The sequence below is a fragment of the Sciurus vulgaris genome (genome assembly GCF_902686455.1).
Source record: "Sciurus vulgaris genome assembly, chromosome: 5".
NCBI lineage: Eukaryota > Metazoa > Chordata > Mammalia > Rodentia > Sciuridae > Sciurus > Sciurus vulgaris.
The window spans coordinates 102,859,802-102,874,482 of NC_136465.1; the positions used below are offsets into that span (position 1 = coordinate 102,859,802).

Consider the following 14,681-nt stretch of genomic DNA (forward strand, 5'->3'; position numbering starts at 1 on the left):
AATCTATAATTGTACTGTTATCCCTTTCATTTAATTGGGGTCAGTATTAATACTGGAAGTCAGTATTATATACTATTTGTCTTATAGGAGATGCTTATCTCAGATTAACACAAGTTGTTTTATTAGAAGCAGTACCTTTGCAAAACACTAACAGGCAACAGTTATAAAGTTTTACAAGGAAAATACAAAATGAAATTAACAGAGCAAAAGATATGCAATTTGTGTAATAGCTATGAATAAAGAAAATGATTTTTATAATCTAAACTTTTACTTAGTTAATATAGTACATTTAAACTTTTGATTTTTTAGACAAGACTCTGCCTCTCACCTTACTCCATGTTCGAATGGCTCTAAATGAGCTGAAGTTTAGCCTCTTTTGGAGCCATTCTAACATGGAGTAAAGTGGGAGGCAGAGTCTTAGGTAAGACAGGTGCTCTTGACAAATAACACAATACAACATTAAATCTAAAGCATGAATCAAAGGCTTAGAGAGCTTTTAACATTCTATTTGTGGAAGAAGTGGCAAAATGCTCATGTTTTACAAAGCCATCTTTAAGCAGATCAGGCTTTCCTTGTTACTTTCTAAAAATACATTTAAATTCCAATTTCAGTGTGAAGAGTAACATAAAACAGGTATAAAACGTCAAATGACATGAGTGAATACCCACCAAATTTGTTATTTCTATACAAATCTGAGACTTGCTATAGGTAATATTAAGTTTGGAGAACACCAACTTGGCAAAGTTCTCTCCTAAACTTTACATGTCACTAAGTTTAACTTTTAAAGTACAGGTTAGAGTCCATAGTGTATGGTAACAATAATCACAGGTCTGCATGGGTTAGCAAAAATCAAAGGATAGCCTTAAGTTTCTTATACATTTAGGAAAGTGTGTTAATGATAAGAAATTGACTTGGTCAAAGCAAACAGATGTAAGACAGGTCTTCAAATGAGTGTGTGGCCCTTCTATATCAAATACAATGTATAAAAGAGAGCGCTTACTTGTTATTTTGCCAGTAAACTTACATAAAACTTTCATTTTATAAACTTTTTCATAACACTTAGACAAAACTTAGACAAATTTAGTTCTCAAAAGCATATGTATACCTAGTCACATATATTTAGGGCATCAACTATATTGTTATAACCTAAACAACAGTTGTTCCTTTAACCAGTTACAAAGTAATCATTGAAGACTTTAAAACAGGTACAAACCCTCATTCCTTAAGACTTAATTTCCCCAAGTAATAAAGCCTAACAAATACAGGAAAATTATCTTGATAGAAAGAGCAGATCAATGTTTCAGACTTTGCTTCATATTAGTACATTAAAGTTCAAATAACTTTGTGCTAATTATAACCAGTTTAATCACAGAGACTTTTTAATATTTACCTTCTGCAAACCTTCTGCCACTTAAACATTCATAATTTCTTTACATCCTTATTTTTTGTCCTCTTTCATCTTGGGCTTTAGCACAAAAATATTACTTTACTGCACAAAATAATTTCTTATCCAGAAAGATTTCTTTTGCCTTCTAATTTTCTGTACTAAAATATTTCCAAACCTATATCTTTCTTTTATCTTTTTATTTTTTTAAGTTTCAGGCCCTTTCTTAAATTCATATTCTGAAACAATTCTTATGAATGTTATCTGTGCGTGTAATTTACACAACAAATTTCATCCACGGAGGCTCAGATAATCTGGCATATACAAACACTGTGTCTTTAATATTTTCTCTCCCAGGTGGCATTCAAGTGTTGGAGCACAGGGTATTTTTGAGCCTGACCTGTCTGTCTACCTTACCATTATCACGATGCCATCATCTGTGAGTTCTCCACTCTCAATTGTATCCAGAGGCTCCTTTTGGGCCTTTTTCTTATACTAGGCATATTGATATGCTATGGAGGAGGCCCTTTCCATCCTTTTCTTTATCCTTCCTTGAAGATCCCTTTGCAGAGTCTGTCTACAAAACACAGGTTGGCCTTAAAGTTTCTTTTTCTTTTCTGGGTGTAGCTGTTTACCCTACCAGTCTCTCCATGTATTTAGTTTGATGGGATACTGTTATATCAAGAATTGTTTGCCCTAGTGATGGATATCTCCTGGCCCAATGGAGTGTCCTGTCAGATCTTAAAAGGGGAGATCATTCTTGTCCACAGTCCATAAACAGTGCTGAAACCTACTGCCACATTCTTTGTGGCCAGCAGTCTCCACCTTCCATGGGCAAAAGGGGCTAGGAGACAGGGTAGAGGCCAGGTTCTCTTTGGCCATTCCTCTACAGCCTAGGAAGCTTTTCTGGGAGATTTTTTTTCTTTCCACTTTAGGACTAGTGTCCTTGACCACAGTGAGATGATCTGCGGCTGCCTGGGACCAGGTTAAGAAACAGTGCTGGGAGTGCCAGCACTGGGTTTAAAAGATTTAAAATTTTTAACCCACCTCTTCTGGTGTCCTGCTATCCTTGCACACCAGAGGCAGTGCCTTTTGGCACCTTCAACTTAGTTCCTGATGGTTCAGACCCCTTATCATTGCAGCTGCATAAATGCTTCTACATACAGAAACTCTTTCATATCCTTTACCTCTGACAGATGAACTTCAATGTCAAAATTGTATAATAAGCCAGAAAAACCATTCAACAGCCAGATTGTGTTACAGTAAACTTTCTTTTAGACAAGCTTATACCTATAGATAGCCCATTCGGCCAAGATCTGTCTGCTTCAGAGACAGATCAACCAGTATGGCCCTTGTATTAAAGGGCCAGTAACAGAAACAAAAACAAAACAAAACAACCCCCCACAAAAAATATGAGAGATGAGAAATGATCACTGAAACCAGGGCTGACAGATGGGAACTTTTAAAACAGAAAGACCTGTGTGTACAAATGTCTTCCACTTACTTTTCCTCTGACAGACCAACTCCAATTGCAAGATTGTACAAAAAAGAAACAGCGATAACCAGAGAAGAGCCCCAGAAGAGCTGATAGACAGGAACCTTTAAATGGACCAGCAAAGATCTTTTCCAAGAGACTACTTATAGGATTATGCAGTATCAGCCATGTCTTAACAGAGGCAGTAACAGATACAAACAAAATAAGAACATAGACAACAATTCCTAAACCCAAGGCCAACAAACACATAATAGATCAGGAAGGAGTAAATAACCCTAGGCTCTCAAGTCCCACTTAACCATGACTCCCACACTAATGGTGCCACTGATGTCCCCTGAAAGAGGGACCAGATATTCCCATGAAAAGCAAACAGATGCATGGAATCAGAGGTCTTGGCGTGCATGCTGAGGGACTTACCAAATGGCCAAAGTTGTCGAGACTTTCCTGAATCATTTTTTTTCTCAAAGTGGACCATGTAGAAGCAACCTGTACCATTCAGGGAGAGAAAGAGGAAGTTCCCCATGGCAAAAGGAACTTTGGCAGCTGCTGGAATGGTCCCTCAGTTCCTCCCTTTACTCACAGGAATAGCTCCTCTGGTTCAATCTGAGGTAAACTCACTTGTCTTCTAACTCTCCTCAACAGGTTCACCAGCACCTTGCATTATCAACATGGAATTGAGGTTCCTTGGAAAACCAGGCCTGCCCAAGAAAGCTGGAGCAGAGGCTGCTCTTGGGTCCCATCTGAGGTACCAAATTTGATGCCCAAAGCTTGGTTCTTGTCACCACTGCCAATCCAATAAGGAGGACACATTTTTGAGAAAAAGGAAAAAAAAATTATTGCTTTGCTAACAAAGAAGAAACACAGGGGACTCCTATTCCAGAGGCTGTGATTCTCACAGAAAAGAATTTCAAGGCACATCAGATAGAAGCACAAATTTATTCAAGAAAGCAAGGAATGTGCACTCAAGGGAGAAGAGTACAGAGTATCTCAAGATTGAGCCAGACATGCTTTTGTGGTCTCAGGCTCTTTTTTTAAAGGAAATTTTGTGAGCAGCAGTCATGGCAATGTGTTTAGGATATCAGTCTGGTGATCACATGACAGTTTTTGTTGTTATGGCTGATCTCAGGATCTTTAGGTGCATGTTATCTCCATTACCTGATCAATAGATAACATTTAGAATATTCCCTATTAGTATAGGTTTGTGAAAACGTCTTCCTTTGTTTATTCTATTCTGAAAATATATGCTTGTATGTGTACAGGAAAAATTTTGTAAGTAAGTGAATTTACAATAACTTTAAGGTCTGTAGATTTCTCAGAAATTTCCAAATGACAGGCCTGGGAACAAAACTGACTTGAGGACAAAAGGTATGAGTAACTTTTAGCACATGGTTTTCAGTTTAAAGTTATAGTCTCCTTTTTCTTCCTTTATACCTTATATTTCTTGTTACAAAGACTATGGGAATCTTGTGCTTTTCATTAGCATTGCCTTTGAGGGGGATGTGTATGGAAACAAGGTGAAAGGAAAGAGGACAATTAGGCTAGATCAGTTCAAACAATTCTGGTCAGCAGGGATGACATATGTCAAGCCTATAGTAGTTTTTCCCAGGAAGGGACTTGGTAAGCAAATGGCCTGTGGTTTGAACATCATGATGTTAGTACCATATCAGAGATGGTACATGGGTAATGAAAGTAAGAAGAGCCAGCAGTTATCTAGCCCTTACTATATGCTGCTGCTGTACGTGCTTTATATGGGTAATTGACAGATCCCTTACAACTGTGCAGTAGATACCACCTTCATCTCCATTTTGTAGACAATGAAAGTGAGGCAAAGATGAACTAAGATCATCTTAAGTAATTTAAGCTACCAGGCAGTAAATGGAATAGCTGGAATTGAAATATAGACAATTTGAGTTCAATCTAACTTCTCAAACGTTGTTCTATGTTATTGTATCATGTTTGAAAAGGATCACTAAATCAAGGGTCTTTAGGATTTGTTCTGTAGTTCAGGTTGAAGTGAGGTATTTGTTTATTTTTCTGCTTACTATTTAAGTTATGATGCAAGAATTCGATTATGTCTGTTTTTGTAATCTGTTTGCCTAGGGGTGACATGATGATGTTCCAAATGATCTACAGAGGAATATTGCTGGAGTAGCCACTAAGAGAAGTTTGCATCGGTTCCCAATGTGTGATCCTGGGCAAGTCACCAAAATGTTCTGAATTTAAGCTTTAGAAGAAGAAAAGGATTATAGTGTGTGCACCACAGAACTGGAAAATTGAAGGAAGATTTTCTGACCACTAATATAGATATGTCCTATTCAGGTGTCCATTGTTCAAGTAAGTGGACAATTTATGTGTGGGATTTGCAAGAGTAATTTTGACTGTAGGACTTTTTCTTGACTACTGACATTAAACTCTCTGGTTAGAAGCAACTCCATATAAACCTCTGAATGACTATATGTCAAGTGTCTTGAGATGATCTCCTTGGATTATTTTTATAGTCAGGCTCAGGGTGACACACACTTACCTATGGAGAAAAGTCTGGAGACTGACCATATCAAGCATGTCTTTCTTTGCTAATAAAAGCTATGATTAAGACAAAATAGCAATAGAAAGCAAAAGAGATTCCAGAAGGAACTGTCAGCTGGCCATTCAGCATATTTTATAAAGTGACAACCAAAACATAATTTTTGAAGGTAATTATCTGTAATCAAAAGAAATATTATAATGGATAGGACTGCATTAATATATAGAAGTAGAATGTCTTTGTTGATGCTCTAAGTATTGTAACCTGCATGCTAAAATCCAAGGAAGAGAAATATAGAAAAAAGTACAAGGGAATTATGAGTAATGAATTACTTTAACTTTTATTGGATTATTTTCATTACAGTTGTGGCACTGACATTTTTTAAAAAAGATTTTAATTTTATGTAAAGATTGAACTTCAATAAAATAACTTAAAAAACATATACATGTATATCACTAAGTCTCCATAAAATATACAATACTTTTGATACAGCGTAGGTTAGGATGATTTAAGGAAATAATACATATTCATAATTTTTCATTGATATTCCATATGTCACATGTGAGAATAAATATATTGAATTTGCCAATACATGTAAGGAACACTATGTAACATGCACTCAAATTAAAATATACAGTTTGAAATACACGTATTTTTAAAAGCATAAAATTCTTTTAATCTAGATGTACATTAGAGCTTCTAAAGATAAATCTGAACATTTATTACAAATAAAAGATACTATAACATCATATGAGATACAGTCCAAAAGCTGCTAGGAAACAATTTGACATGTAGAACATAAATTTCTACTTTGGCCATTTTTGATCTTTAAATGAGATGGAATAATGTTAAATTTACTAAAGTCTTAAAGCTGCACAAAATACCGTTTTAATTTTAAGTACTAGTTAGCTGCACAGTCCATTTCTTTTTCTCATTTATACTGATGTGACAAAATTAAACACATAAACTTAAATGTCTAAAACAAAAATGTGACTTACTTGTAAATGAAGGTATTTAAAATTCTGTAAATTATTCAAGTACAACAGACTATTTTATCATACAAAAGATTTATAGGAATTATGTTGTTTTACACTCACAAGCAAGTTAGGAGAATAAAATACTTTTTCATGTACTTTTGAACATCAACACTTGGCATACAAAAAGTTCCTTCTCTAAAGAGAGATGATATACAAGAAAGAGTTGGTAGCAGTTAGTTAGCTGTTTGGCATTTTTAAATGATTGCTATTTCTGGACAATAGCAGCAATATTGCTCACCTAGAAGAAATGAATGTATCAACATTTATATACTGCTACAATCTGAACCACTTCATCAAATTAGCTTAATATTACTATACATGAGGCTAAGAAGATTGGTAGAAAATGACAGAATACAGGACATGAAAATAAATCCAGAGAACAATTTTGAATCTTTTTTATAGGTAGCATCTATGTTAGCTGTAAATTTTACCCATAATTTAATAGTCTGCTATAAAACATATACTATGAATTCTCTTTTCCTAGTCTGGTTATGTTTAATTCTTTTATTCCTAGTAAGTGAAAAGGTTTGAATTTATAATTGAAAATTTACCACAACTGAATAAGTCAGTTATTTAGCATAATGTGCTATAATTTAGAAAAAAAATTAAATTACTTAAAATAAAATTACTTAATTATTGTGCTAGTAAAATCAAATCACAACAATCTTGCAACCTCCCCAGTGTATTATAGTATTAATGAGCTGTATTAGTGTGATTAAATTGTGAGATCTTAATATAATGTATGGATAGTATTTTCTAAAATATCATTCTATCCCCCTAACCCCTGGATCTATGATTATAATACATTTCAATCAAAATCAAAAGGCAAGTTGCCAACTTGTGTTTTTCTTGATCATTCTTGTTTAACAGATATTGAAGTTATAGTAAGAAATTTATAAATTCTTTGCTTGAACTGATTTCTCATTTTAGAGTGAATAATGTAAAAAGTAATATTTAGACTGTACTAAAATCTGGTTCGGCAGTAAAATTAAATTACGAAAAGACTTTAGTAGTGTTCTCAGAGCATTTTCTATGAGGGAACTTACTAATGCACAGGCTGGGAACAAAAGGACAAATGGAAATATTTTTTATTTATATATTAAAAACAATCATGTTTAAATGATTGACTGTTAGGTGCAATAATCTGAATTACTAGGAATGTTAACCTTGAAGAAAGATATTAACATCTTTTTGATATCACATTCAAGCCTATATGTGGACAAAATAAATATTTTTCTTAATTCTTAGGGCAGATCAGCTATCCACCTAGCCTCAGCAGTGATTATGACCTTCTTTACTATATTTTCCTAAAACATTACATATCTCTGGTTGAATTTGCAGCATATTAGGAGGAAATTACTATAATTTCAATTTAAACCATGATGCTTAATCTGTGTTTTAGTAGGTCAAATAACACTATGTAAATTGTCCTACAAAACATATATTTGATATATTTCAAATAGGACGATTTCAAGTTGATAGTGGCAGCCAAAGGCACTGAGAACTTAAAAGGTGATAATATTAAAAAAACTCACAAAATTCATACCTTTTAATTTTAATGTACTATAAATGTTCACCATATGTAAAACGCCCTAACTATGTAAGTAAGGTTCCTTTTTAAGGAGTTATTATTTTTTTAAAAAGTTATAAATAATTCTTATACTGTATCTCTCTGTCTCATACTTCAAGATATGGAATATTATTATCATTACATAAATAACAAATAGTCCTTTAAAGAAGGGGCTAAAGGGAATTGGACAGGAGAACTGTGGCTGATTTTCCCTGGCATCATGTGCATTTATGTATATAAAGTTGAAAACATCATTTTCTTTTCAGGGAGAACAGGCCAAGGTAAGAAAGAACAAGAGTCCAGTTGCTCCTTTAATAAAGTTACTATGCATCAGCCCAGCTGAGTATAAGTTTATAATTAAGGCTATATATATACAGTTAAGAACTGAGGCAATATTTGAACAAATCAGAAAAATAAATTTTTAAAGAAAGCACTTTACTGTTCTAAATATTCTCCCCATAATATTGATTGTATCACATAATAGCTTATTTTCTCTTTATCAGATAAGACATTTTTATTATTCTATAGCAATAAAATAATATGTTTCCCTACTAAATTATCTGCTTTTCTGGGGAAAAATCAATTGTTAAAGCACCTAATTCAAGGAAAGATTATTCTCTAAAATGTCATTTTTAAAAATAATATGAAATGACTAAATGGAGAAAATTTTGTTGTTGAAGGATTTTTAGGGCACAAAGTGACTGCTTAAGTACTTCTGGTGACTTAGAGAATGAACTTCCTTGTCTAAATTCTCAGCTTAAAAATTGTGATAGCAATTGGAGACTGAATTTATAATAAAGCCAGCTTTTCACTTAAGATATAGTATCTTGGGCTGGGGATATAGCTCAGTTGGTAGAGTGCCTGCCTTGCATGCAGAAGGCCCTGGATTCAATCCCCAGCACCAAAAAAAAAAAAAAAAAAAGAAAAAAAGAAAAAAAAAAGAAAAAAAAGATATAGTATCTTATTAGATGTACTATTAAAATGCAATAAAACTTATGGCATTCCTAATTGGCCACAGAAGATTCATTCATATTTTTAGTGGAATCAGCAAGTGATTTTGTGAGCAAGTAATTTTTAAAAAAAATTTATTTATTTATATGTGGTGCTGAGAATCAAACCCAGGGTCTTGCACATGCTAGGGGAACACTCTACCACTGAGCCACAACCCCAATCCCCTTAAATAGTTCTTGATAGAGGGGTAAGAATTTAGAGTTCAGTGATCAATTAACATAGAAACTAATGAACACTTTGAAAAGACATTGTAGAAATGCAGTACTCAACATTTTAACATGTGATATATTAGAACCATTAATTTGTTCCAATAGAAAAATCTCAATTTTTAGACAAAAAGGAAATTCAAACCAAGCATAAGAGAAACAAAACACAGAGAAAAATCTATATCTCTTGGTATTTTCTTGGTAAATTGTCAGGAAAAATGTGAAAAGATGTGCAAAATAAAAACTAGTTTATGGAGTTAAAAAAAAGAGACAAGTATAATTAAATGTGATAATTACCTTAGGAAGAGTTAATAAAAAGTTAAAAAATAAGTCTCATGATTTTAATTAAATCAACATCAATAACAGCAGGACTATTTCTGCCACTGATTTCCTTCCTCTCTCATCTCAGAAATTACTGTTGAATTAAAAGAAAGGGAAAAATAGTCTACTAGCAGCTATTTATATAACACTAACGAAGGCACAAAAGAGTAGAATTCAGAACCAATGAATGAAGATGTGGGCTTGGCACGAACAAAAACTGACCCTGAAATACAGTTAAAGATCTGGCACTATTTGCATTTACAGTTGCATTCTTAAGTGATTAATGAATTAGGGATCTATAAAAATCTTTTCTTTCACTCTTTGACAATAAAATATACTTATCAAAACTTGCTAGCTTATCTGTGCAAATATCACTAATGCAAAAAAAAAGTATGAAAATAACCCTTAAAAAGGCCTGCTTTTGATATGCTCAAAAGATCCTGTGTAGAGTCAGTCTCTGAAGAACTTTGAGTATCTGGAGAGAGAAATCAAAATGTGGTATCCAAAAGAGATAAGGACAGCTGTGCCCTCCTGACACACATTTGAATCTATTGATGAAACCTTAAATAGACTTTACTAACAGCTGATCACAGATAAGCCACTACTTTTTAAGAAAATTTAGGGTCAATAGGCCATATTTTGACATAAAACGTCATTGAACCATTTCACAGAATTCTTCAAAAGTGTACTTAGGTAATTTGGCTAGATTAGTACTGACTCTGTTGCCACTAATAATTATATATGGTCTTAGGGAAAAAGGGGCCACTGAAGTCACTGGGTACAGTATCATTATAGACTATCTCAGGAAGGAATTATATGCATTTTCTGAAGAATTATTAGATTAAAATCTCTGTAAATTTTTCTAAAATTTTTGCTTGTTTAAAAAAAAAAAAGTCAAAAGGGTTGCATTTATCTCCTAATCAAGTATTCTAGAATAGGAAGTCATTCAGGATGAGACTGTGGAAAGAACCAGATTAAAAGCAGGGCAGTGAGGTCACCAATTGCTGTTCTCCCCCACATTTGTTTAAATAACTAAATATATCAGCAACTGGAAACTATTCCACATCAGAAGCATCATTATCAGAAAGATGATAGTTACTTCCCTTTACCCGAATGTATTCAATATATCTTCCTTCATCAGAATCTGAAGCGCCACATGTACATAGCCTGTTGTCAAAGAGTGATTCAATTTCCTCTAATTTTTTCCCCTTGGTTTCAGGAAGACAGCCATAGATGAAAAGAAGTCCCACAGCTGCAAATCCAGCATAGAGGAAGAAAGCTCCTGCAATGGTAAATAATAACTGTGAATATATGTACGTAGGCTTAAGTCGGAAAAGTACTCAATTTTGATTTTTCCTCCCTTAGTTAATCATGTATAAGCATGGAACCAAAAAACCGCTAACCTGGTTTATTCAAGTTGTTCTGACTCTATGAATATAAATGTAACATTTAATGCCAAACTCAACAATAATAATAATAGACGAAGCTCAGCTGTAAGTTCTGCTTTGAAGCCTTTCCTCATGTCCCTGACTGGAGGGAATTACTCTTTCCCATATGCTTCCATAGCACTCTGCTGACAAGTATTATATCATAAAAACCAAGAAGTATTATAATTATGTGCACATATATATCTAAGTCTTGTCTACTAAGACTAGAGGCACTTTGAGATGGGGGAAATTATGGTCTTATGTTGATTTCCAGAACTAAGTACAACAAAGATGTTGCTGAATTATGCCTCAGTAAAGCACACAGGCAACTTCATTCTTCTAGTTTCTCATGCCACAAGTCTGGAAGTCATTCTTCACTTTTTGTATTCTCTCACCCAACATCCAATCTGGTAGGAAATCCTGTTGGCTCTACCTTTAAAATATAACCCAAAGACTACCATTTCTTAGTACATCCATAGATATCTGTGGCTTAAGAGCCATTCTCTCTCATCTACACTGCTGCAATTGTCTCCTAACTGGTCTCCTTGTTCCTTCTCTTAGACTCCATATTCCATTTTTTTTTTCATATCGCTTATCATCATCTGACGTATTGTAAATGTAAGAAGCTCCATGAGGTCAGAGATGGCCTTTCCTTTGTAATTGAATTCTTAATTTAAGAACCTATATTTTAACTTTGATGGTGGAGAACAACCAACTGTAATAAAGTCCTTGCCAATTTCAGGCCTTCAGACCAGATTATTCTGTACATAGGATGGTGAAAGCAAGATGGGTTTCAGATTAGGAGTGGGAAGATCTGGGTTTAAGACTGGTCTCATTGTCTTCTAGATAGTCATTTAACCTCTTCTCTGTGCTTTAGTTTCCTCATTAAATAAGATGGTTTCACAGCTCCTATTTAAGTGCTGGCATTTTATGAGTCTATAAATATTACAGTTCAAATCAGGAGCAGGTAGAGGAGAAATGGTTATGAGATACTGGAGAGGGAGACTTGCTCTTTTGTTTTAGTAGCAAAAGTGGTCTCCTTGAGGGCAGAGCCTATTGTTTGCTTGTCTTTGGGGTCCCAGTGAATAGGACAGTGCCTGAACACATTTGAGGGTCTAAAGAATGAATGTGCTCTTGTTAGCTGCCAGGTGGAATACACTGGATAGCAGACCTGAAAAAAAAAAGGTTGAATTCTAACATAAAGACATAGCTTTAAGCTGAATAATGACAGTAATTAAGGAGCTGAGTAACACATTTTGATATTGGTAATGCAATAGCACAGTAAGGGAAAGACATACTAAGACTACTTTCTTAATAGTCATTTCGAAAATATCCACAGAAATATGTCTTGGCGAGATTTGAAGAGACTGTGGAGGAGTGCTGCTGAATAGGCCACCCTAAAGAATCTGCTATGTAGAATGAGGAGCTGTGAGAAAAATAGAAGGGGGAACAGAGATAAATTATGAGATACCAGAAAAAACATGAAAGGGCTAACTAAATCAAAATATTATTTGTTAGGTTAAGTACTCAGAGCCATACACTTTTTTAGGAGCTAGACTATTAAACTATGTTTACAAATTATCGGTCTCCATTTTGTTGTTGTTTTTTTTTTTTTTTTTCTGTGGTGCTGGGGATCAAACCCAGGGCCTTCTGTTTGCAAGGCAAGCACTCTACCGACTGAGCTATCTCCCAAGCCCTCGGTCTCCATTTTGGTTTGGTTCTTGTTAAACACTAATTACAAGCTTACTACTTTTTTTTTTTTTTTTTTTATGGCTTATACCTGAGAAATAATCAGAAAATAATAGGATGAATGACACAGTGAAAGAAGTCTAGCTCTATGGCTCTGTGGAGAATTTGGCTCTAAAAGTCCTATAATGACCCTTAAATGCTGACTCCTTGGCAGAGTTTTCAAAATTCTCTTGAACTTGGTTTCCTGATCTGTGTAAAGGTGAAAATAGTTCCTGCTTTGCCAAATGGTAAAGAATGGAATGTTACATGCTCATTAGAATTTTGGATGTTAGTTGCCCAAAAAAATGTGATTATCAACATTATTACATTCTACCAAATGATTAATTGGGAAAGTTTTCATGAAAATGGTGACATTGACAAGCCTAGGTTTTAGAGAATATGACAGTTTGACTTTCCCATCCCACTCTAAAAGAAAGCAAAGTCCTGTGTTCTGAGAGTAGATAAGTAAAAATTTGGAGGTAGGAACAGAAATAGAATCTTTAGTGAGGAGGGACAAAAAAAGGATGGTAATCATGATGATGACACAGAAATGTAAGTGCAGATGGTGAAACATTTTAGACTATAACAAAGCAAGCCCAGTTTGGCTTTATAAAATATTTTTTTTTCTTTTTCATTATCTTTCACAATTTTGGAACAGTGGCATAATTAGAAGTAACAGAATCTGTCATTCTAAACTCCTATAGTTTAAAACAGTTAGATGCATTAGTAAGATTCTTAAAGATAATACAGATTCTTGCTTGTAATCTAGAATTCCAAAGCCAAAGCAAGTCAAGGACATTCTTTCAAAATATAAGAAAAAAAATCTGAAGAATCCAAAGCAAGCAAATGCACACACTGCCTAGTAAGTGCAAATTCCCCTGCTGAGACCCGTTGTCAAACTACAGAAGAGTGTAAATAGGCCTACTCCTTGTTCACTTTCTTTCCTTGGAATCAAAATAAAAAACAAAGTAACAGCTTTATCATAGGACTATAAAACAGTACAGATATTACTCAGCATTGTTCTGAGAGAAGAAATCTTATTGAAGTTCTATATTAAATTACAGATTTAAAAAATATTTATATTATTTATATAGATGAATGGATAAAGAACATGTGGTATGTATATACAATGGAGTATTACTCAGTCATAAAGAAGAGTGACTTTATGACATTTCTGGTAAATGAATGGATCTGGAGACTATCATGCTAAGTGAAAAAAGCCAATCCCCCAAAACAAAGGTCAAATGTTTTCTCTGATATGTGGAAGCTAACTCACACAATAAGAAGTGTGTAAGGGAGAAGAGAAGTTCAGTGGAATAGACAAAGGGGAATAAAGGGAAGGGAGGAAATATGGGAAAAGGAAAGACAGTGGAATGAATCTGATGTAACTTTCCTGTGTATGTATATGATTATACCAGTGAACCTCAACATTGCTTTTTTTTTTTTTTTTTTTTTTAGCTGCTTTCCCAGCCCTTTTTCTATTTTATTTAGAGACAAAGTCTCACTGAGTTTCTTAGGGCCTCACTAAGTTGCTAAGGCTGGCTTTGAACTTGTGATCCTCCTGCCTCAGCCTCCTAAGCTACTGGCCACTGGGATTACAGGTGTGTACCACTGCACCTGACCTTCCATATCCACGAGAAATTTAAAAAAATGCATAACTATAGTCATGCAAATTGAATCAAGGATCATGTTTTACTGAATTTTAGTACCTCAAGAATGTCAGTTAGCCACACAAGTTATGTATAAAATGGTACACTGGTGGTATTTTAATGATAATTTTTAGTAATAAAAATTACTGAATGAACTATAAGGCAGACCTTGTGAAACAATAATAATAATTAAAAGAATGAGAGCAGGTACGTACATTCCTGGAGAAATACAGCATTAGGGTGTGTTATAGTTTAGATCTTGAAGATCCTTGAAAGTCATATGTTGAATGCTTGGTTCCTAATGCAGCAGTGTTCAGAGGTAAGGTTTT

The 14,681-nt window shown here is 34.2% G+C and overlaps 1 protein-coding gene and 1 long non-coding RNA gene across 3 annotated transcripts in view; one reads left to right on the forward strand and one right to left on the reverse strand.

Moving 5' to 3' along the window:
• Window positions 1-2,375: 2,375 nt before the first annotated feature.
• Window positions 2,376-14,681, forward strand: part of LOC306660851 — a 198,244-nt gene continuing 185,938 nt past the window's right edge. The window contains exons 1-3 of one of the 2 annotated variants that reach the window (XR_013763757.1): window positions 2,376-3,487; window positions 4,980-5,213; window positions 10,768-10,838. This is a non-coding gene — a long non-coding RNA (uncharacterized lncRNA). Of the gene's footprint in view, window positions 3,488-3,513; window positions 3,625-4,979; window positions 5,214-10,767; window positions 10,839-14,681 lie in introns of those variants that run through there. The other variant, XR_013763758.1, reaches the window with a different exon arrangement.
• Window positions 8,593-14,681, reverse strand: part of SLC2A13 (solute carrier family 2 member 13) — a 332,293-nt gene continuing 326,204 nt past the window's right edge. Inside the window, exon 10 of the mRNA XM_079139372.1 lies at window positions 8,593-10,830. Coding sequence (XP_078995498.1) covers window positions 10,604-10,830 — 227 coding nt within the window. The 3' untranslated portion in view covers window positions 8,593-10,603. The remainder of the gene's footprint in view (window positions 10,831-14,681) is intronic.